Source organism: Cynocephalus volans, chromosome 4, assembly GCF_027409185.1.
Source record: "Cynocephalus volans isolate mCynVol1 chromosome 4, mCynVol1.pri, whole genome shotgun sequence".
NCBI classification, from domain to species: Eukaryota; Metazoa; Chordata; class Mammalia; order Dermoptera; family Cynocephalidae; genus Cynocephalus; species Cynocephalus volans.
The window spans coordinates 63,414,026-63,439,518 of record NC_084463.1 but is presented as its reverse complement, the minus strand read 5'-3'; the positions used below and the strand labels follow the sequence as shown (position 1 = coordinate 63,439,518).

General features: G+C 34.9%; 1 protein-coding gene across 3 annotated transcripts in view; it reads right to left on the bottom strand.

Annotated features, from left to right (window-relative positions):
- Positions 1-24,267, bottom strand: part of LOC134375158 (glutamate carboxypeptidase 2-like) — a 65,082-nt gene extending 40,815 nt beyond the window's left edge. For all 3 annotated transcript variants that reach the window (XM_063093364.1, XM_063093365.1, XM_063093366.1), the window contains exons 1-6: positions 24,150-24,267; positions 21,706-21,814; positions 17,157-17,343; positions 11,497-11,598; positions 3,365-3,490; positions 2,369-2,555 (exon numbers count right to left, since the gene is read on the bottom strand). In XM_063093364.1, coding sequence (XP_062949434.1) covers positions 2,369-2,555; positions 3,365-3,490; positions 11,497-11,598; positions 17,157-17,343; positions 21,706-21,814; positions 24,150-24,267 — 829 coding nt within the window. The remainder of the gene's footprint in view (positions 1-2,368; positions 2,556-3,364; positions 3,491-11,496; positions 11,599-17,156; positions 17,344-21,705; positions 21,815-24,149) is intronic.
- Positions 24,268-25,493: the final 1,226 nt, after the last annotated feature.

Genomic DNA, 25,493 nt, shown 5'->3' with positions numbered 1-25,493 from the left:
TCATATGGTTCTTTGTAAAGCACATTAAAGACATTCTCATTTTGCATCTACTGGAATTGTTAAAATAAAAACAATTGACAATTCCAAATGTTAGCAAGAATGTGGAGCTACTGAAACTATCATATATTGCTTGTGAAAGCCTAAAATTGTATAATCACTTAGAATACCTTTTTTGGAAAGTAATGTTAAACAGAAATGTGGCACAGTAATTCTACTTCTAGGTATTTACTCAAAAAAGATAAAAACATAGGTCCACAAAAAGACATGTACAAAATTGTTTATAGCAGCCACATGTATACTAGCCAAATATTAATCATAGTCCAGACTTCTGACAATAGAACAATAAATAAACAGTCCATAATATGATAAAAAGAAACAAACTGTTAATACACATAATAATACAGAAAATCTCAAATCACTACACAGTGAAATAAACACGGTGCAAAAGAACATACACTGTCTGATTCCATTTACATGAAGTTCAAAACCAGGTTAACAACAATATATGTTGCTCGATATCAAAAAGCAGTTGCTTCTGGGGGCTGCAGTAAAAATTGAAATCAAAGGGGCACAAGAGTACTTTCTGGAATGATGGAAATGTCCTTATATCTTCTGAGTAACATAAACGTATAAAATTTTCAATTTATTGAAACGAACTCTTAAAATCTGTGCATTTTATTGCATGTAAACTCTAAATAAGAACACACATTCTATCATTTCTTCAGATTAAAAAAAAATTGCAGCAGCTTTTTCCTTTTTTCCCCCAATTTTTAAATTATCTAATAAGAAACGTAATTGCAAAAGGTTATTTTTTTATGGTTAAATGACATAGTCATATGTTGTGTGGGATTTGTTTTCAAATCCTCCAGAATAATAACAAAAAAGGAGGAAATGAATAAAATGAAACAAGATTGACAAAATGCAGATAACTGTCTCTACTTTTGTATATGTTAGAACTATCCCATAATAAAAAGTAAAATTTAAAGAAAGAAAAAAACAAATAGTGCACCAAAGAAAATTTGATGTTAGCCCCAAAGGGATAAACGTAATTTTTTCCCCCTAAAATACCATCATTTAAATTTGAAGATCAACAGAAATATTCCAATTAATCTCATTTTATTTTCACAATTTTAGCTTTGTATAACTATAGAATTATGGTAGAAGTCACATTTTTTAAGACTTGGGAATAAAAAAGTAGATAAGTAAAACTCAGGTAGATTCACGTGCTTTTATTATAAGGTAATAAATTATTGTCAAATGAAAGAAAACAATCTATGACAATGTACTATGAACTAAGATTTACATAGACAACAAATACATAAGCTTTAGATGACTCTATAATTTGATAGAAAAATCAGATGAGAAATAAATATGTAAATGCCACAGATACTTTGGGAAACTATTTTATCCAAGTTATACCATTTAGGTACTTTTAAACTACACAAACTGAACCCAGATATTTGTACATGTCATCAGATAGCTGAGTACATGCAAAATAAATTAGCTCCCTTTGTTAATGTTTTACAAGGGAGCATTTCAGGATAAGACAACTATGTAAATGCGGGAGCCAGACTGCCTAAATTTCAATCCCAACTCCTCCTCGCTTAGTGGTGTGCTGATCTTGGGTGGATTGCAGATTCTAGTGTCACTTTCCCCCCTGTCAATTAGGGATAATAATAGCACTTAGTTTATATGGCTGTTAATGCATGTAAAGTGCTATCATTTAGGAAACACAACTTGATAATTATCACTGTTATCTTTACAGAGCAACAAAACAATATGCATTTTCTGAGCTCTATATTCTAAATATGCTATTTAACAAATTTATAGAATTCTGTTCTCCTATCCCTTATTCATAACTGAGAAATCCAAAAACCTGTGAAAACCATAAATTTGTGGGGAATTTACTTGACAACAAAACTTAATCTGACCTGAACTCCTTTGACAGCAAAATCTCACTTGAGCATACTTGAGTGCATTTATATTCCTTTTTACCCTCACTTTGTATGTTCATATACACTAAGTATGTTCATATATACTAAGTATACATCACACAGTACCTTCATATATCGCCACAAAAATATTTATATGCTTGTTTTCTGCATTCTGTCCCAGCCCTCATGTGAGTGTTACATGATATATGTTATACGCAGCTTATTACTTTTTAAATATCTGAGAAAGTCTGAATTCTAAAATTCATCAGGCCCAAGCATTCCAAATAAGGAATAGGGGACTTGAACCAATAATTTTCAGAGCTTGAGATTCTTTAATTCTCAGATGCAAAGAGAATAAGGAAAAGACATACAGCACGTTTCAAAAACAATACTAAAACGTAAGTTTCCTGTGATATTTGAGGCTCATCACTCACCATTTGCTGGATAACCTGGTGTGAGAGGGTCCCCTGCACCATTCAGATTTAGGATATTTCCACGCTGGACTCCACCTCCAGGAAGATTCCAGCCATCTGGATAGGGCTCCACCCCAGGAGCAAAGTAGTCAGCAGGGTCTGAGTACAGAATGATTCCTGTGGCCCCTGCCAACTGAGCATTTTTAACCTGGAAAACAGTGTCTTTCATTCTTACTTTATGTTGGTTGTTCCAGAATTGGCAACATCAGTTTTCAAAATTACACTTCAGTGAGTACTTGAACTTAATCTTCAACCCTTTACTGTTAGGCTTACAGTGAAGGACATCTCGCTGAGAACTGGCTTTTCTTCTTCCTACTATAAGCTTTTCAAAAACTGAGTCAGCCCTCAGAGCAGCAGATTTGAGAAATTTCCATATTAGTGGTAGCAAGTATTCGCTGTTTCCTTCAACTAGTCTAGAAGCACCAGCAAGTAGACTCCACAGGCCAGATTCCTATTTGTTCTATGGTTGAAAGGGAACATTTTGAAGTTCAATTTCCCACAAAAGGTAAAAATATGTATATTAACAAATCAAGTGATAGTAATTTTTAAACCTGCTATGTGTAAATTTGTTTCTCTCATTATCTATAATAACTATTTCATATTAACATTTGATTTAGAAAATATTTTTGGAGATAATATTGAAAACAAAGGCAAAGAAAGTTAGCAACAAACCCAGTTCATGCTTCTTTGGAGGCCACAGGCATAATTTGGAAGTACAGAAAAATCATCTCTGTTCATCCTGACCTTTTACACTGGCCAAATGCCAATGACCCAGTTTAAAACCATTGCCTATAGGCTAGTTAATGTGTTCTTCCTATAAGTTGTCATGTTACTGAATACAAGAGGATCACAGTCCTCAAAACTTTTAAGGAGGTGCTTCTACACACGTAAGATACATTGTAACTCCCTGTACTGCGGGGGGGGGGGGGCCGGTGGAAAGAAAAAGATGACTTTTACCTTATTTCCTCTGAAAATTTTTCCATATCTGGCAATCACAATTTTCCCAGAGCAATTGATTTTCATGTCCCGCTCCATTTTTAAAAAGTCTTCAGTCCGTGCATAGTTAACATACACTAGGTCACCCTGTTGAAATAGGAATAATTTAGTATAATTTATAATACAAGGAGGTTGCTCTGTGTGAGGACTATTTGACATCTCTGGAAGAGGGAAGAGGCAAGAGCATGTAAGAGGGACAGAAAAGCATGAGCCTCAAGTAAGTTTCAAGGGATAAGTGAATTTAAACTGAGAAAGCAATTACCTGGGTTTCAGACATATGAACTGAATAATGAGTTTTGTTTGTATTTGTCTTTTATTTAGTGGCTATGAAGCTTTAAAAGCACTCTCCCAGAAAAATGCACATAAATATACACATTGCCGCATACAATTTGAAAGGGGTCCAGGAACCCTAAGTTAAGAAGCTCTTGATGAGAGTTTTATTCTCTTCAGAGTACATTCACAAATAGTAGCTTAATGGGTCTTCATAGCCACCACATAAGGAAAAATGAACAGGTAATAAGACTTCTGTGCAGGTCTGGTTTTAATCACTAGTATGATTATGTTCAAGTCTTATAATATCTCTGTCAATACTCTCACTTGTAAAATGACTTCTTAGATTAAATCAGTGATCTTCCAACATTCTTTGCTTACTTAGTCTCTAAATTAAGTTTGCAAAGCAATGTACCCCCACATATATTTCAAGTTGACATCCAAAGTTTTTATCATAGGGCCGAGCCCGTGGCGCACTTGGTAGAGTGCTGCGCTGGGAGCGTGGCGACGCTCCCGCCGCGGGTTCGGATCCCATATAGGACTGACCGTTGCACTCACTGGCTGAGTGCCGGTCACGAAAAAACGACAAAAACAAACAAACAAAGTTTTTATCATACCTTTAAGTAGCTACAGAGAATGAAATTTCTGGCATACTATAAATATTAACATTTTCAGAAGCAATTTTACACAACTTTTTATATGTATCCAAAGGAATTTAAATACTATATTTATGATTCGGTATCATCTATTTAAAAAATACATGAACACACTCCTCTACAATCAGAATTTTATCATTTATTTTTCTCTTTGAACTTGTATTTTGTCCCCTTTCTCCCACAGCATTTTACTCTAAAGTAAAATATATTTTTGCAGGATACTGGGATGCACCACCCACATTCCCACTCAGTGAAGGACTTCTTGCCCCAGCTGCGGGGAAGGCTTTCTGCAGACAGCCTTCAGCGATCAGCCCCTCAGTTACTGTCTCAGCTGCAGACAGCCCCTTGCTCAATGTCATACACCTTCTTAGGGTGCCACACATTCAATGACTGATGTGAGAGTATAAAGACCTGCACATCTCATTCCAATGAAGGACAAAACTGAAGAACTATTCCAGAGCTCCCCACAGGGTCAGCCAAAGCTCTAGAGCTAGCTAACCCAGCTTCCTTCCCCTCCCTGTCACAGAGGTTGATCCCAAGAAAACATTCCTTAATTATCATCTAGCACACTAAATTCCATCTCTGTTTGCATTTTCTAGAAGCTGGGTATGCTTGAAACTCTTTTACTAATCCTTGCCTAATTTCCTTGAGTAAGTATATGGATGTAAATCAGAAATTGTCTTATTTATTGAAACATGATTGTACATACCTGTGGGGTACAGCAATGAATAATACCTGTGTGCAATGTGATCTCAAATCAGGATAATTAGTATATTCAACATCATACAATGTAATCATTTTTTGTGGCCTTTTACCAATTCGTCCCTTACCCCCCTCCAACTCCCCCTTTCCCACTTCTGGTAACCTCAGTTCTCTTCTCTTCTTTTGAAAGTTCAACATATTATTACGATTGTTGAATCTTACTTTTTAAAATTATTTCTTTATTTTGTTCTGTTTTGTTTTAGCCCCCACTTGTAAGTGAGGACATGTGATATTTCTCTTTCCATGCCTGGCTTATTTCACTTAACATAATTTTCTCGAAGTTCATCCATGTTGCTGCAAATGGCAGTATTTCATTCTTTTTTTTTACAGCAGAGAAGTATTCTATTGTATAAATATACCACATTTTCCTTATCCAGTCATCGAATAATGGACATTTAGGTTGGTTCCAACTCTTGGCTATTACAAATAGAGCTGCAATCAACAAGAGAGTGTAGGTATCCTTTTGGCATTATGATTTCCATTCCTTTGGGTATACCCAGAGTAGAATTGCTGGATCATGTAGCAGTTCTATCTGTAGTTGCTTGAGGAACCTCCATACCATTTTCCAAAATGGCTGCACAAATTCATAATCCCACAGAAAGGGTAGGACGGTTCCTCTTTCTCTGCATCCTCACCAGCACTTGTTATTCTGTCTTTTTGATAACAGCCTGTCCAACAGGGGTGAGATGTTATCTCAAAGTGATTTTTATTTGCATTTCCCTGACACTTAGCAATATTGAGCATTTTCTCATGTGTCTGTTAGATGTTCATATATAACAGATGGTGTGTGTTAAGAGAATTCCTCAGGAGTAAGTTATCATTATAATTATGAGTAGTACCAAATTAAGTCTAACAACATCATTGCAAATTTTTATAAATAATGCATAAGCAAAAAATTTAACCAGAAATATATCTTTTAATACAGTGAATAGGAAAATAAAGCATTATCTTATGCATCTGTGAGTGAGTGAATTATTGCTACAATGAGACAATGATCAGCAACAATTGTATTCACATTCCTTGTTTTACACATTAGTTCTGAGTAACCTTGGATAGGAATTATTTAAACTTCAAGTTACAACTCAAAAATCACACATTGATCTATCCTCCAAGTGATTTTCAATGATGTCAGCTGGACACTTACTTGGGCTCACCTCTAACTTTAAGTGATTTGCCAAAGGATTTGTTGGCCAACTATTAGAATTGTTGATGATGTTAATATTGAAAGCAATATTTCTAATTGTCTCTTTTTTGGAGCCCCAGAGAATTTTGCTACTCAGAGGAATACTTTATATTGTGTTTTAGGATGGGTGGGAGATGTCTTTCATTTGTAAAGTAAGAGAAAAATGATTGTAAATAAAAAGGAGGGGACAGAGTACCAGCTGGACCTCATCACAGGCTAGTTCTTAAATCCATGAAAGAGTACACTGGGTAATTGATGATCTGGAAACTGATTTTCTTAAAGTGATACCATGCCTGCCCTTGAAAGGTCTGTATGCACCCCAGTCTGAAACTCCTGTCCTAGATGATTTCCAATATTCTGTAACTTTATTTTGGTTGTTTTCTTTTTTTTTTGACTACATTTCTCATTGCATGTACACAACAAATTCACATCAGATACTAAAATAGAGTTGTTTACAAGTTGATTCTATGACTCATTTAGCAAATTGGTTGAAGATCTGCCATTAGTGCCAGGCAGTGTTTTTGGCCATACAAAAAATTCCTGCCTTGTAAGTTGCTATACAACTTACACTGATATGGATGGGAGAAAGATAAGATAATAAACATTACATTTAATAACTAAGCAAATTATGTAGTATATTAAAAGTTGATAAGTGCCATAAAAATATCAAAAAAGGTTTAAACAGAGTAGGCAAACTGTGAACTAGTGCTTGAATAGGTGAAATTTTTAAAAAAATAGAATGAGGAAAGTCTAATTGAGAGGGGTGCATCTGAATCTTCGCTTTAGTAAAAGGATTTCTTTTAGAACTTGTATTTCTTCATAGGACCAGTACATTATTAATACATTATTAATGATATCACTATGTCTGATTTATAATTGTTACCTTTCTCTGGAGAACATTCATTCTATTTTAACTGTAGCTACAGTCATTAAGCAATTTGATTTCAGAAAAAAAAAATTTAGTGTAAGTGTCCTATTTGAAATTTATCCTTAAAAAATGTCACCAACTTAGGGGAGACTATTATTTTTTAATGACTCTAAATGGTTTCTTTCTTTTGGTAAATCAGCATTCCTCACAAAACAAATTATAATGGAGAAGGGACTGGAGAAGACATTAGTTTAAAAATCATAGTAGACTTTGAAAATGAAAACCAGTGCGATAGATATGCCCTCTCAGCACTTCTCAAATCCAGGCTGTCACCGAGTTAGAAAAAAGCTTTGTTCTCAGATAATTCCTTTCTTGTATAATTTACACTGTACCATTGTTCTATGACTGTGAATAATACAATGTTGTACTAACGGCCTGGAATTTTCCATTTCCTGCAAGCTTCACTCTTCCTACCCTTGTTAATAGAGATAGAATTGGGAGGCAAGACCAGTGGTCCTCAACCCGTGGTCCTTGAACCCTCAGAAACAGCATCACCTAGGACATTTTTAGAAACATAAACTCCCGCCCAGATGAACTGAAACTCAGAGGTGGGAACCAGAATCTACGTTTTACAAACCCTCTGATACTGTGATACATACTAAAGTTTGAGAACCACTAGATTAGATTATATCATAGACACATTGTAAAATTGCTGATTTCAAATAGACTAAACTAGAGTCCAGCATTTCACATTCCAGAGGATTCAGATGTAGATTCAGTGATTACTGGTAGTGAAATATCTTAACCACACATACAGACATACATATTTTTAGAGAATTAACACTTCACTGGCTGGTTACAGGTGATCCGGCGAAGCCCGCCAGCCAGCAGACGCATCTAATATTTGAGCATGAACAGCAAACCCACACACTATCACATGCTCCTTCCGGCCTGCCACTGATCTGACAGAGTTTAAGTCTACTGGAAAGAAATAAGAGACAATCATCTCTATGACTCTTTCTTATGAACAGAATAATTGTGTCAAAGTCCAGAAATTATTTGGGGGATTTTAATTGGTTACGCAATAAACCTGTAAATTAATAGGAGTGTAATTTTCTTCTCATAACATTCAACGTTCTATCCTCCTTTCCGGAAACATAACGTTTTTTTAATACATAATCTTTTTCCTGCTCAATACCTTTCACAGTATTCTTTGACTAGTGCATACTAGTCAAAGTGCATTTTATATTTTATAGCTATTTTAAATTAAATTACTTTATTATATTTTCTGCTATCATATATCATTTGTCTAAACATGCTTAGCTCAAATCTGGTAATATTAATACCATTTTTGCATATTCTGCTTATACAGACATATCACGGTAAATAATGAAGGAGAGAATTAATAAAGAAGACACATAGTATAGAAACATAAGAACAATCTGACAATATCAAAATTAAAGATTTCTGTTCAATAAAGGGCAACATAGGTAAAGTGAACAAAGGATTAAAAATTAGGAAAATATGTTTGCAATATCTAAAACCAATATGAGATGAATAATTAAAATATTTAAGAAACCTCTACAAATTAATTAAACAAAGGTTAGAATTCAACAGGAAAAATGAAAGGCTATAATTAATCATTTCATAAAGTTATAAACCAGAATAGCTAATAAATAAGTATGTATAGAGATGAATAACCTTATTTATAATCAGAGAAATGTGAATTAAAAGAACAAGAAAACGGTCCGATGGGTAAAAATAATTTCAAATGTTGGTAAAAATATGAGGAAAGAGGCACATCATACACTGTCAGAATATAAACTGCTACAGGCGGGATCCTGTGAAATTAAATATTCGCTATAACCCAGCGATCCCCTGCTTGGCTTACTGTTCACACAGGAATCCTCACAAGCCCATAGGGAGACTCTGATACTGTTTGTGGTAATGGGGATTTAGAGGCAAACTACGTGTTTCCACTAAGAAAATGGGTAAATTACTTGTGGTATGCATGTAAGATGAAATAATATGCCACAGCGAAAACAAATAACTACCCAAACATAAAGCAACATGGACAGATTTTGAAAAGACTGTTGACTGAATATAGTAAGAAATGAAGGGGGACCTAAAGTATAACCCTATTTATGTAAATTTAAAATACATCAAGTGCAAAACTAAGCCATGCGTTTTCAAGAACACGTACGTATATAAGGACATAAATACAATAGAGTAGGTGGGGAATGAGGAAGAGAGATAGAATTGAGAATAAGAATAAGAGATGAAAAAATAAAATAAATGACCTCATGTGGACCCATAATGCTAGTATGCCTTAACTGAAAAATAAGCCTAAATGAGTTCAATACACCTACGATCTAAAATATACTGATGCTTCATTTTCAACTTTTTTTCCCTTATTTCTATTTCATGTCAATTATGAAATGAGTACTATGATTGCAAGCATTTTTGGTATGTGCCAATTTTTAATGAGAATTTTTCTAGTATACCATTAAATATGTTTACTGTTCATTTGCAATAAGTTTCATACAATCAATAAAAATATTCTTCAATTCTAAGTTTGTGAGACTTGCAAAAATTAAAAAAGTTAATAAATCAAATACATTTGAAAATCATAAAACTAATACATATTTTTTACCTTACCTAATAAAAATATGGCATAACCTGATATCAAATCATCATTATGTTTTTACAAAAAATTCTAACTGATTGGTGAAGATAGATTTTAAAACATCAATTCAATTCTAAATACAAACATTTTACTTAGGATTTTTTCAATAATAGTTAAGCTCTTTCTTCTCTATTAAGTTATAGTCCAATATATTCAACTATCAGCTAGCAAGTTATTGTGAATATATCCTAGGCAACTCAAACTCAACACATCCAAAATTGAATTTACTTAATGTTAAGTCTTATATTAGAAGAAAGATCTTTTTAAAAGATACTAATAAATTATATTTAACCTCTTCAGATTTAACTTTCTCACTGCTATGGCATGAATGTCTCCTCCAAAATTTAAGTGTTGAAACTTAATGGCAAATGTGATAGGATTAAGAGGTGCGGCTTTTAAAAAATGATTAGGCCATGAGGGCTCCTCCATGAATGGGATTAAGGCCTTTAAGAAAGAGGCTTCACTTTTAGTATTTGATCTGCATGCCTTTCTAACTTCTTCTGTGTCTTTCCCCTCCTGAAGATACAGCACAAGATGCCAACTTGGAAGCAGAGAGCAGCCGTCACCTGACACTGGAAACTGCCAGTGCCTTGTTCTTGGGCATCCCAGCCTGTAGAACTGTGAGAAAATAGATTTCTGTTCTTCATAAATTACCCAGTCTGTGGCATTTTGTTATAGAAGCACAAGTAGACTACGGCACTCACCAAAAGCAAAGCATTGTGTGCGAATCTGGGGATTGATTATAAAATTTCAGATGATACTCATGCACAGTATATTAAGTAAACCAAAATTTTCTAGAATGGACATTCATGCTCTTCACTTTGAAATGAAAATACCTTTATTCAAGCCCTTTCAAAATTAATCAATGTTACGCAAGTATAATAAAATACATAGGATATTCATACAATGGCAATTACTCAGCAATAAAACGAAACAAACTACTGATACATTTTAAAATATACGAATCTCACAGACTCTACGCCTAGTGAAAGAACCTAGACCCAAAAACTTACATGCCATACAATCCTGTTTATAGTCACATGCCTCATGATTATGTTTACATCAACAGCAGGCCTCATATAAGACGGTGATCAGAGCGATAGGCTGTACCATGTAGCCAGAGCGTGTGGTAGGATATTCTATCTAGGTTTACGGAAGCACACTCTATGATGATTCCACAACAACAAAATCAGCTCAGGACACATTTCTCAGAACGTATGTCTGTCGTTAAGCAATGCATGACTTATGAACATTTAGAATAGGCAAAATTAACCTGTAGTGGCAAAAAAATTTTAAAAAGCTGAAGAATGACTGCCTCTGGGGAGTTGATTAAGAAGAGGCATAAGTAAACTTTCTGAGGTGATGGTAATATTCTATACATTGATGAGGTTTGGATTACACAATAGTATGCATGTGTCAAAAGTCAATAAATGTACATTTGAGATTTGTGTGTCTCATTGTAGTAAATCTTATCTTGAATAAACCACAAACAAAAAAAAGTCAATATTCCTTTTTCTTACTAAGAAATTCTAGTTTCTTAAATGCGACAAGAGAATGAATTTAGATTACATCAAAAATCCCCTTATTACTCTTTAATTATTGCCTGCATGTATAAGGGGAATGAGGGCTTTCGTTTGTCATTTTTATTTTATTGTGTTGCATTTTTACCTCTGGCAATCCTTGTGGAGAGAAAGCACTGAAAGGTGGTACAACATCTGAGACATTTTCATACCCTGGAGATGGTGGTTCAAATAATGATGTGTTGAAAATCTAGATAAAGAAAATACAATAATCAAAATAAATCAGTTAATGTTTGATTACTACAATCAAACAAGGAAAAAAATGTGCATTATCTCTTCGGTCAGTAGAGGGTTAATCAATCCTTTGGTATTTTGATAATACATATCAAATATCCAGCACTGTGCTAGAAGCTGTGAGGAATTCATGAGACGAATAAATGACAGACCCTGTCTTCAAAATGGTAAATCTACTTAGGGAGACAAAGCTAAAATCAAAACAAAACATATACAATAAGAATGCAGAAGTAACCTAAATACTGCACACAGGGAATTTCAAATAATGCAAATGGAAAAAAAAAAGATTAAAAAACAGTATGTTTGACTAAATAAAATCAGCATGTACCATTTTACAAGGAGTGATTTAAACATGGGCAAGTTTGAAACTAAAAAAATTGAAAAAGAAATACCAAGCAAATGCTAACTTAAAAAAGAAATTATTTTATAACATGAATTTTAGCACAAACTCAAAGAATCTTATTAAGAGACAGAGAAGGCCAAGAATTCTAAATTTGTTTACATCGGATAATAGAGACTCAAACTATAGGAAGCAGTAATTGACAGAATTACAAAGAAAAATTTTTTAAAATACACCATTATAATGAGATAATTTAACATTTCTTTTTCTGTAATTAATAAAGAAAGCAGTCAAAATGAGAGCATATGAAGGATAAAGGAGATTTCAGCCAAATAAAACTCAAATGAATGAAAATAAAACATTAAACCAAACAACTGACAAATACATATTTTTCCAATGAATTACAGAACATTTATAAAAATTGACCACATATTAGGCCCTTAAGAAAGCCTCAACAACAGTCAAAGAATTAGTGTCTGCAAACCACATTATCTGATCACAATACATTTAATTTAGAAATCAGATAAGATAAGGAAAATCATACTTAAATTCAGAATTTTAAAATACTACTAAAAAGTTCCAGGATCAAAGAAGAAAATATTTGAATTAGAAAATATTTAGATATTATGATAACTAAAATACTTCTCCCCCAAACTTGTGAGATCTAGCTGAAGTGGTTCTTAGAGAAAAACTTAGGGCTGTAAATATTTATATTAGAAAAAGTTGAACATCAATAAGCTAAGCATTCAACTGAGGATGTTATAAACAAGAGCAAAGTAAACACAAAAAAAGGTAAAAGAGGAAATTCTAAATTAAGAACAGAATTAATATAACATAAATCACAGATATATAAGAAAAAATTGTCAAACAGAAGTTTATTCTTTAAATACACCAGTAAAATTGGCATATCTCTTTTGAGATCAATAAAAAATATAGTAAAAGCACAAATAAATAATATTAGTTATAGAAAAAGCAGATCTACAGATATGCACAGACTAAAAAAGATATGAAAATACTAAGAATAACTATGACCATAAATTTGAAAATATAAATAAAATGGAAAAAGGCACGTTAAAAAACTTGTAAAAACTAACACAAGAATATACAACCTATCAGAGAATATTAAAAACTCAACTTATTTTATAAAAGATATACTCCAGAAACTACGACCCAACAAGTAAATTATAAAAATACAGACTAATCATGTGATGAATATAAATTGAATATATATGGATAGGTAACTTTAAAACCCTAATACTGACTAATATCACAAATTTCAAAAATGTAAGGATAGTTTAACATTAGAATATCACTTAATGTCATCATCAGATTAAGAAAGAAAAATCACATGCTCATCTCAGAAGAAAATGTGTTGTTAATTCAACATAAATCCATAGAAAAAGGTCGTAGTAAACTTGGAAAGGAAGTAAATTAAGTTAGCCTGATAAAGATTACAGCAAATATTAAAATTAATGGTGAAACACTAAATGCATTCCCTTCAAGACCAGAGGTCAAGCCTACTCGCTATCACTACTTCTTCTGACATTATACTATAGGTCCTGGCCAGTGCAATGATACAAAGATGATGGGAATGGGAGTAAATCTGGGCTGACCTTAAGTACAGCACCAGTTATCTCCCTTTTCTGTGGCTGATAGAACCTAAAATAAAACCAAATCAACTACTACTCCCCGAAATCCTCACATCTTCCAAATTTCCTATACTTATTCTGTGATCCACATACGGGACCAACTCATCTGAATCACTGAGAATAATGTTAAGAGAAACTGAGAAACTATGCTAAGGTGCAGTAAAAATCTATCTAGAAACAAAGTCATTATATCAGCAAGTCTTTCAAGCAAGGGAGTATTCAAGCTTGTCTCTCTTGATTTGCCTTTATACTAATCTTCAATTTTACAGCACCGCTGTGCAACAGTAAATTTTACAGCAAGTTTATGAGTTATTCTAATAACCAGGAAAAGTTTTTTTAAGGTCAACGAAATAACTTTTTTCATTGACTTTATCAAAGGTAGAATATATAGCAGTCTTAGAGCATTATTCACTTTCCAAAATTCACTAGTAGCCTCAAATTATGTATCCTGAGTATATCCAAAGCAACTTTGGTTTACAAATTTCAATTTACTTATTTTGACATAAAAAAGCAATATATAGTTCAATGTATGTGGTATATAATCTCTGCATGAACAAAGGTGAAACAATGTGTCTATATACATTAAAAATATCTCTGATAGGATCCACAAAATACTAATAACATTTGTTGTCTATGGGGAGGGGAACTTTTCTGTATCATGCAGGATGGTAAAAAGAATCAGTTTACCACAAAGCTCAGCTATGAATAGTCAGTCATAACATTTAAACAACACTGGGAGATGGGAGATAGCAAGAGAGCACTGGTGGTTGGACAGAGGGATGGACATAGAGAGAGCTGAATTGCCATAATGTCAATAGATAACACCTGAATCAGAAATAAAAGCAACATAGGCTTGTTACTTATAGAAATATAGGTAAATATCAAAAGAATCAACTGATAGTTCAATAGTGATTGCCTCTGGAAAGGAGAAAATAAGAGAGACAGCAAGGCTCTCTAAAGAACTATGGGATTATGTGTATGTGTAACTAGGATATAAATTAAAATGAACTAATAATATAACTTAAAAATTAAGAATCTTAATTCAGGAAAATATCCAACATGAAGCTTCTACATGATCCATTTTGTACTATGTGACAGGCTTTCACAAGTTTAAAAACACTTGTAACAGCAAAAATAAATAATGAAATAAAATAATAGAAGCAATAGTACAGTCAAAATTGAGAGGTGAGGAAGAAAAAAATAAAAGGAAGAAAAAAATAAAAGGACGAAAAACAAGTCTTCTATTTTTCTCATTGTAAATAGACAATCCCCCAAATCTGATAGATCAAGACAGAAGTTTGAGTACTTGTACATTTTTAACATTGTCAATATTTTATGTCATACTTTTAAAGACCCCTTAGTACTTAACTTAATTGTATAAATATGCCACCACTTATTTTATGTTATGAACCTATGTGATATGTACTGCTATTCCCCATACCTTTTTAAAAATACTTTTAAATTTTGAAATAGTTTAATAATATTTTTAAAGTTAAACTGTTAACTACTATGATTTAAAATAGCAGTTATTATATAGTAAGCTCCAAATCATTTTTAAAATTTTGGCATGCTATTATATCACTGACTGCAAGATATAACAGCATATTAATCCGTAAGCATATGATTCATCTTCATATGGATATCTAGCCCGTACCTCTCGCCCTATACCAAAATTAACTTAAAATGGATTAAAGACTTAAATCTGAGACCTGAAACTACAAAATTCCTAGAAGAAAACATAGGAAAAGCACTTCAGGAGGTAGGACTGGTCATGGGCTTTGTGAATAAGACTCCAAAAGCACAGGCAACAAAACATAAAATAAACAAATGGGGTTATATCAAACTGAAAAGCTTCTGCAAGCAAAAGAAATGATCTACAGAATGAAAAGACAACCTACAGAATGGGAGAAAATATTTGCAAACTATACATCTCACAAGGAATTAATATCCAGAACATACAAGGAACTCAAACAACTTAACATTAAAAAAAATAATAATAATCCAATTGAAAAATGGGCAAAGGAGCTGAGCATGTATTTCTCAATGGAAGACATACAAATGGCCAACAGGAAGAGAAATATCACATGTTCTCACTCACTAGTGAGAGCTAAGAAATAAGTAAACAGAGAAAGAAAAAGAAAGAAACAAACAAACAAAAACAATCATAATTATACGTTGAACTTTCAGAAAGAGAGGAGAGACTGTGCTACTACAGGAAGGAAAGGGGGAGGGGGTTAGGGAGAAATCAGCTAATGAATACAAAGAATGATTACATTTTGCAATGACCAATAGGCTAATTAACCTGTCGATCATCACATACTGAAAACAAGTATCGATAGTCAACTCTAAACTGCACAAATATGTATAATCAATTATATTTCAATAAATAAAAAAAAATGAGAGAATGATTCATTAGTCATTCATTAGCCAATAAAGGGAGGTCGACTTTTTAAAAAATTTAAATAAATATTTAAAACACATGACAATTTTAGTTCACTGATTAAGCTGAACATATTTGAAGCTATATATAATTTGTAAGGCTCAGGAATAAAAGGACTGAAGGAAGCTCTCTAAATTGAAAAGGACTATTCTAGAGATGGTTGCTCTAAAACTAATGTATGCTATATATCTAAAAATACATGAGTTGTATTTTATGAGTTTTCATATTGCATAAATCAGCATAAGAAGTATCTCAATTATCACATTATCTTCTCTTTTTCAAGTATGTGCTCCAACTTGAAAACAAGATCGTAAATTCTTTAGAGTAGATACTCTATACACCTTGTCCGCAAACACTCTTCCCTTCCAAATGTCCACACATAATTTCTTGGCACACAGCTGTACACATGGTCATTTGAGACAATCATTTTTATGCTTTTTTAAAAATGAAATATATTGATTATATGTATTTGTGGGGTACAGAGTTATATTTCAATACATGTATACAATGTGTGATGATCAAATCAGGGTAATTAGCATATTCACCATTACAAAAGTTAGTCATTTATTTGTGATGAGGACATTTGATCTCTCTCTTGGCCTTAATCATGTACCAATAAAAACCTGCCAGTTCAGAACTGGCCAGCCCTCCCCATCCCCCCCAAAAGAAAAGAAAACCTGCTGGTTCAGACTGCACACTGTGTCTGTGAATTTCCTAGCAACCCCAAACCTGGGCAGTGTCTTTTCAGTCTAAACCTGTCAAAAATGTATCTATTTTCGTTGCTTGGAAGTTTACTAAGTATATAATATTTGATATTGGTGTGCAATACTAAAACATAAAAAATAACAACTGTCATCAAGCATTATTGTTTCAGAATCTTTCCAATATCACATTAAATTGAAACATCCTAAGAAAGTAGTTGACACTGATAATGAGATATTAAAGATATTATCCAGAAGTTTTAAATAATATTGATTTCTATCAATATTTGGAAATGGGATAGGGCATTTTTTTCATAGAAGGTATTTGAAAAGTGCAAAGACTGGGAGGGGAAAAGGTTTTCTTTATTCTTTTGTTTTTTTTACCTCATTTCCATCTTCATCAATTATTGAGATATAGTTAGGATGAGTCTTATTTGGGTAGGACAACAGGACATCATAATGGGCTAACTCAACAGAATCCAGGCCAAATTCTTTCCACTGGGATCGAATTTGCTTTGCAAGCTGAAAGTTTTGTTCTGTTCCTGCTAAATGTGGTATCCGTGTAAAATTACTGGTGAACAAAAATTGAAAGTGGTTAGAAATTAATCTTTAGTCAGCCTTTACCCCAAATCAACAACAACACAAGGCAGATTTATACGAAAATACTTTGAAGTGTGATATGTTGAAAAAGCAATGCGGTACTACAGGCATTCTTGCAACAAATAGATTTGCAAAGTCTGCTTTAAAGTTTATACCGTAATTTGAACTAATTCAAGAGAAAAATTGGAGAAACTGATCTTTGCACAGTATCGCCATATGCAATCCTACGGGTATATCATATCCTTTCCTGAAGATCCATGCATCATAGAAGTTTTATGGAATGATATGTTTATTTCAGTGTATGAAATATATTTGATAGAGGAAAAAATATTTTATCCAAAGACCAAGCTGTGACATGGCAGGAATTACTAATAATTAAATATATTTAAATACCTTAAATTACAGGCAAGTGAGGAATTTTTTGATTAGGAGCCATTTATAAAGTATCTTCATTAAATAATCTGAATATATTGATACAAGCTCAGACTGAATCTCTTGCAGTCCATCCATTATGCAGAGTAATATACTTAAAATCAAAGACAAGAATTTATCTGAAGAGGAATATCTTTAACAAAGAAACTATGTGGCCAAAATTTGGCTACTGGAAATATTTTCATGAGTAGAATAATATCTCATTTAACACATCTAGATCCTGGCACTTTTAATTTCAAATGTTTCATTCTACTGTGTATCTTAATTTTTTAGTTTGGAAAATCAACTATGAAGGGAAATAACTCTCAGTATTGAAAAGAGAAATGGATTTCTGATTAGTTTACTTTTAATAATTATATTTAAATTATTTAAATTTTATTTATAAAAATAGAATTCAAATCCTCATTTGGTACATTTTTAGGGGTGTAATACCTGACATGGAATTTCTAATGTTTATTTGTAAAATTTGGTAACAAAAAGGGCACAAACTTAGGAGGCAGTTAGGGAGTCTCTATACATCCCTTCATCCATGAATACTTGCAGAGAAAACAGAAAAACAGCCAACATGTTGCTATTTTCTTCTACATTACACAAATCACAAACCACAACATAACCAGGACCCATACTATGCATAATTCCCAAATTAACAACAATAGCTCTATTCCTACGTGCAAGAAGAGTTGCATGGGGGATCTTGAACCTACTCACAACAAAGGGGGAGGTGATCCTTTTCAGAATTTGTTATTATAAGTGAAATACCTTGTAACAGCTTTGTCACTAACAACTAGAACACAACATTGTGTTATTATCAGGGTTGTGACCCACTAATTTGGAGCAAACAGATTGGAAAAAATGAGTAGAAAAACGGTGTTTCAAATGATAAATAAATTAATTTGCATATATTATATAAGTGATGTATTACAGATATGTCACTAACTTGGTGTGGAACCCTAGCTATGTCTTAAACTTTTCATCTATACATGGAGAAAATATCACTATCTCACTACTTCACAAAGCTTTGAAACTCAGTAAGATAACTGATAATAAACAGTAGTTCTTAACTTTTTAAAATCACTTGAGATGTGTTTCACAAGTAACTTGTTAATCCTATTAGAATATCAAGGTTTTTTTTAAAGTTAAAAAGAGTAAGAATAATAATTTACAAATTTGTCAAAATAGCAAAAGTTTGTTCATATATCCCTGTCTGGCTGATTTAAATAAGTCCAAAGTATGGTCACATTATCTAAATTCATAAAAGGAGCTATTGGTATTCCTGTTTTGATACATTGTATCTGATTTACAAGTGATGGAGCAGTGTTTAGAGGAGTTACATGATTTAAGGGCAGCTAGTAAAAGGTGGAACTAGAATTCAAAAACACACCAGTAAAATTGAGACCAAAAGTCTAAAATGCTCTTTTAAAAAACCTTGTCTTCAAAATAAGGCAGAGAAGGAAAGTCTCTCTGGAGATGCAAAATAATGAACAGACCTGTCAATTCAACCGGGTGCTTACAATACAGAAGAGAAAACCCAGGACAACACTGCACTACAGACAGATTGAAAATGCTCCTCCTAATTAATCCTCCTGTCCACTACTCGGAGGATAGGACAATTACTTCACTCAGAGACAGTCGGTATCTTTAAAAGCACAACAAAAGATTATAACAGGGAACAAGATAGAAGGTCCCAGGCTTTCATGGCCTCTGATCCTTGGGTTTATTTTGATCGGAATCTCTCTGATGGACAAATGGAAAACTGGAAATCTGAAGAGCCCTGGAGTCCTCTGGAAATTCTTGCATCCTTGGAGAGGTGAGTGAGAGTTCTCTTAATCTCTTTCTTTTGTTTGTTAATGATAACATCCTTGAGTTCTAAACAGCTTGATGAGCTTGGCTATAGTAAAGGAGAATAAACAAGAAGCTGATTGCTTAGATCTTGCTTGAGAGTTCAGAAAAAGAAACAAAGGAAGGCTGTCATTTTTTTCTTTGTTGGTCAATCCACATAACAAATTAGGAAAGGAAGCTGGTAGCAGGGGCAGCAGCTGTCTAGAGATAAGAAGACTGTATCTTGCCAGACCTACACTTTTATTTTACCTATTCTACATGATTATGGTGGAATAGATGCAAGAGGTGTATCCACAAAGATAAAAATGTTTAAACTTCAGGATCTCTCACTTGAAAGTGCCCTTCCAAAGACCTGGGAAGTGCCCTAGCAAATTTTATTCATAGTTTTAATTCTATTGTAATCAATATACAGGTGTTTGTATGTGTACACAAGTCTATGCATATCTATGTACATATAATGATCTTTTCACGCAAAGTTACAACTTGCATTTACTAGGGAATCCTTCAGTCACTAGAAGAACTTCAAGTACTTTGAACACATGCACTAAGCCAATTTGTAAAAAAGAAACAACAAAAAAGGACTTTATGTTTTGAAAAAACTAAGCATTCTAATCAGTTATATATAATGTAGGAAATTGCAATAGAAAAGTGTAACTTTAACCTACACTATTTGCCTGTATAATTTTAACCTGCACAAATTGTAATAGAAAAATATAGCTCTAACCTGCACAATTCTGCAAAAGCTTGCTAAAACGGGGAAACATACCTAAAGGCATTTTAAGTAAAGAGTTCAAGAAGAGGTCAGGCAGATTTAAGAGGTCAGAAGAGGTCAGGCAGGTTTAAGAGTTCAAGAAGAGGTCAGGCAGACTTAAACACACATTCCAGGAAGCAGTTGGTCCCAAGGACTAAACCAGCCCCCCCTTATCTTCAAGACACCTGGCTGGACCAGGGAAGATAAACGATTAAAAAATGTATCATCTCTTATCAGGGTGCAAGCCTGTTAAGGCGCCTCAGTTAATTAGCAGTTATTTCTGTTATGAAAAACTGTCTAAAAAAACTATAAAAACCTTGGTGTTAAAAAACTCAGGGCCGCTTATGACAAAGCGACCCAGCATGCTGAAATAAACCTCTTGCTTGATTGCAGCGATCTCTTGTCTCCTGGTCTTGGTGAAGTGAGCCACCCTTGACGTGTGGGATTTGTGCTTGGTGCACGGGTCTTACAATAATAATTTTATAGAAGTGTTTTTAGTTGTAAATTATTTTTAAATTTACTCATTTATTTCTTTTGTTCTACACTGGAAATAGCTATTTCAGGAGGCAGGGAGCTAGATTTTTTTAAAAATATGTTAAATATATGTTCTCCAATTTTATCCTCATCACAACAATATCATTATCTCCATTTACCGATGTGGAACTGAGGGTTTAAGAATGTTAAATATTCACCCCAAGTTACTTTGTCAATGGGCAAAAATGGAACTTAGACTCGTTTGTCTGACTCCAAAGTCTTATCTTATTTTTTTCACTAATAAGTCAGCAAATTAAGTTCCACTGGCCAAATCTGGCCCCCTGCCTGTTTTTGTACTATTCGCAAGCTAAGAAGTTTTGTAGTTTTTCTTTTTTTTAAAATTATTTTACATTTTAAATAGGTAAAATAAACAAAAGAAAAATGATAGTTTGTAATACATCAATTATATAAAATTCAAACTTCAGTACCCAAAAACAAAGCTTTAAGAGAACTGACTCACTTACTTGTTTCTGTATTTTCTTTGGCCTCTTTTGTGCTACAATGGCAGAGCTGACTAGTTGTGACAGACATCAACTGTCCTACAAAGGCTGGCTCTTTTACAGAAAATGTTTTGCTGATTCCTGCTCTAAAACTTCTGCAACGATAAAGTTTACCTGAAAAGTATAATCCTCTCCAGAAGTAATGTGACACAAGATCCTCAACAGACAAAACTTAATAAAAAGCCAGTTTCTGTACATAACATTGGATTAAAACTTTAAACAGAATGATAAATTCTTTCAACGAACTGTCCATGTAGACTCTCAAGTATCTGCTTACTGTAAGAACTTCTTGATGTTCTCAGCTTTCAGTTCATCCAAGAATGCCTTCTTTACGCTGTGCTGTGGAACAACGTAAGCAGCTTCCCTGGAGTATTTTATAAACCACCCTGTAAAATACATACAAATGTAGGAGTGAGATATGAGTTTATAGACGAGTCTTATTTTTTATTGTTGTTTCTTTCATATGAAAAACACAGATTATTAATTACCTCTGGTGTTAGCTGAGATTTTCTTAAATTTAACTTCTCTTGCCTACTTCCAATGAAAAAATATCATGCAAACACATTTTTAAAATACAAACCAATTGCAACATACTTGTTATCCAATTTCAAGACAGGTGTTTTTATTATTCTAAGAAATGTTTAATAAGGAAATCAGCACTAAAATTAAGTATTGTATAATGTTTCAACTAATGGGGATAAATAAGATTTTTTGAAAGTGAAAGTAAAAAGTAGATCCACCTTTCTCTATAAAGCTTCTGTCTTCAGTGGCTGCTCCTCTGTTGACCCACAATAAGCTTTTAATAAATATCTATAATGAAATCATTGTGAATATATTTCAAGTACTTGAATTATTTCAAAGTATTGAAGGCAACTCAGACATCTAATTTGCTCTGGTTCTGAAACTAAAACAAAATGTGTTGAGATTCTTGTGTTTCCAGTTGAATAGGCTTCAGAAATTCAAGTTCAGAAAGCTACAGTAAAGCTACAATTTGCCCAACATCTCCACGAGACACCCAGTGCACACAGGAAGCCAGAGGCAATGGATAGCCAGGTCGGGTAGAGGCATTAGCCCCTGCAGTTGGTGTTTAATCTGACAGAGATACAGCATCATTATGGGATATTTTTAAAGAAATTATGTGATCTGGAAATAAGATTGTTGCAAAGTCAAGGCTCAGCCAACTTTCATGGAGCTTTCCAACTATTAATCACATACATACAGACACACACACACATATATGCGTGCATATTAAAATCCAGGACTCTACCCAAAGGGATATATGATTCCACCTGTGCATAAACAAAAAGACTTGTATTACACTGTGGATCAGGGAAGGACACACTGAGGATGAGATGCTTGAAAGGTGGACAGGATGAAAAGGATGAAGCCTGTGGAGGAGAGGAGAGCAGAGAATCCTAAGAAAAAAGAAACAATAAGAACCTCTTCTGCGTCAGCCACCGAGTAGTGAATACAAGGTTGGGGGTGAGGGCAATATCAAGAAGAATAAAATGTCTTTAAGAGACCCAGGAGATTTTAATCCCCAAGCCAACCTTGCCAAGTCTACTTCCCGTTTCTGAAGTGGAAGAAATGGAAACAATTTGAAATGTATCCTTATTGGGCACTTTTTTAAGTCCCAAAACAACCCCAGGTGGTTACTAACAACCACATGTTAGGTACGAACTGTGTGGCTCAAATGTCTCTTAATGATGCCAAGGTCATACAGCAAATTAGAAGAGGCTAAATTTGAGTGAACCCAGATGGGCCAGCCCTGGTCTTTTAAACTCCAGAAAGGGGATACAAATTCAGAGCAGGAGTGAACTACCTGGCAATACCTTTCTTAGGCTAATCCTGTGCATTAAAGTCCGATCAGGCTCATCTCCTTTCCAAGAAGAAATAAAGCGCCCAAAGCCCCAGTACTGTGCTATTTCATTTGCTATTAGTTATAAGCTGTAGACAGCGTTATCCTTGTCATGAAGATAGGGAAACTGAAGCTAAGAGGCTCAGTAATTTGTTCAAGGCCATTAAGTGGCAGAATCGAAATTAGAATTTAAGGGCCCGAGTTTGCCTGTGCAAACTTGGTGAAAATCGTGCTGATTTTCTTGGAGAGTTGGGTTAAATCTGTAAATCAGTACACTGGGAACAACACAAAACCTGTCGGTAAAGATCTGGTCCGAGCGCTGACAATAATTCACCCAGTTCCCAAATGTGCCTCTGTTACTACCAAGGACTAAAGAATGCGAAGAGAAAAAAGATTTCCTTTGCAGCAATGCCTTGCATTCTACCATACACCGGAAGCAGCCCCAGGTACTGTCAACGACTAGATAAAAACCCCACGCAGGTAAGAGAGGCTTTTTGCAAAACTCCCTGGGCGACCTGGTTTAACAGCCCGCAGAGATCTGCCGCTTGTACCGAAAGTGCAGGGTTTGGCAGGGTTCGAGGGGGCGAAACCTTTCTAAGACCAGTTTCAGGTTCTCTCCATTCTACGCCTTGACCTGGGTGACGCCGTCCTACAAGCAGCCGGTGTAGAGCTCAACCCTGCACCGCCCCCCAGGCAACGCTGGCACCACCTAACTCGCGGGGGCTCCTCCCCACGCGGCCCGCGCCCAAAGCGCCACCCCTCGGGAAGATCAGCAGCAGGACCCCGTCGGCAGCCGGCCCGCGGGTCCCAGGGCCGCGGAGCTGCTGGGGAGGCGCCGAGGACCGCGGGGAGCGCGCCCCTACCGCAGAGGAAGCCGAGGCTGAAGAGGCCGCCGGCCAGCACCAGGGCCCCAGCGCAGAGCTGCCACCGGCGGCGCCCGGCGACCGCGGCCGAGTCGGTCTCGGGCAGCAGGTTCCACATCCCGGCGCCCACCGAGGCTCCCGCGATCCGCGCCTCGCTGCGGCCCCACGGCGCGCCCTGGACCCGCGGCAACGTTCGCTCCAGCCCTGGGCTCTGGTTCCTCCGCCCTGATAGTCTTTCTAGCGGACTCTGAACCAATCCGAGAGAGAGGGAGGCAACGTCTGCCTCCAGGAGAAAAGAACCCGGCCCATTTCGAGAGGCGCTTCCAAAAAAAGTTATTCTTGAAAACGTCTAGCTCTTGCGTACTTAAAAATGAGAGAGACAGAAAGGGACAGAGAGAGGGACAGAGAGGGACAGAGAGCGCGCTACTCTCATCTCTCCACTCCTGTAATTCAGTAGGACGCTCCTCCTGTCTTCCTGGGAAAATACATAAGGGCCTGGCTCCAGGCTAGTTGTTAAAAAAGACTAGATCATCTCTTAACTTTTTCTCAGTCTGAAATCCTGTAAAATCCTTCATAGTACTATACAGAGTAAAGTCAAGCAGAAAGTCCTTGCACTGTTTTGGAAAGTCAGGGAGGTTTGGCATCAATGTATATTACCACCTTGCTCTTTCTCATGATAAATATCATTGTTATTTTTTTTTTTAAAGTAGGGAATTATCTTCTATTTACATAGCAAAACCGCTTTTAAAGAAATAACATTGGGATTTGTCTAAGTCAGAGTTCATTTTCATATCCCAGCAGTGTTTGGTCTCTTTCATTCTACAGATATGAAATCAGTCTCTATTGAATTAACCAGAAGAATCAATCACACATAATTTTATCCCCATTATAAATTAATAATAATAATAATATCTAGAGAGAGAGAGAATAATTGCATGCTTTATAAAATCAAGTGTGTTCTCATAATCCATGAGGGAGACCATGCATTGACTAGGCATTCTTTTATGAAAGCATTGATTTTATCAAGATAGTGAAGTGCTGGTAGGATCTGAACAAGACAGTGAGGGGCAGGTAGAAGATGAGAAGAAACATCAGGGGCTGGGGGCCAGCAGAGTAGACAAAGGCCAGAAACTCAGAGTATATTCAGAGAATAGCTAATAGCTTACTTTAGAAAAGGGAGAGAGCAGGATGAGAGTGGGGAAAGATGGGCTGCATTATAGAGTCTTGGGTACTTTGACAAAGAATTCCTAAGTAAAGAAATGTAGAAATGTGGGGAAATTAATCTGTGAACAGTTTACTTGAGCAAGAGAACTTTTACATAACATAGAACAGGGAAAAACGGAG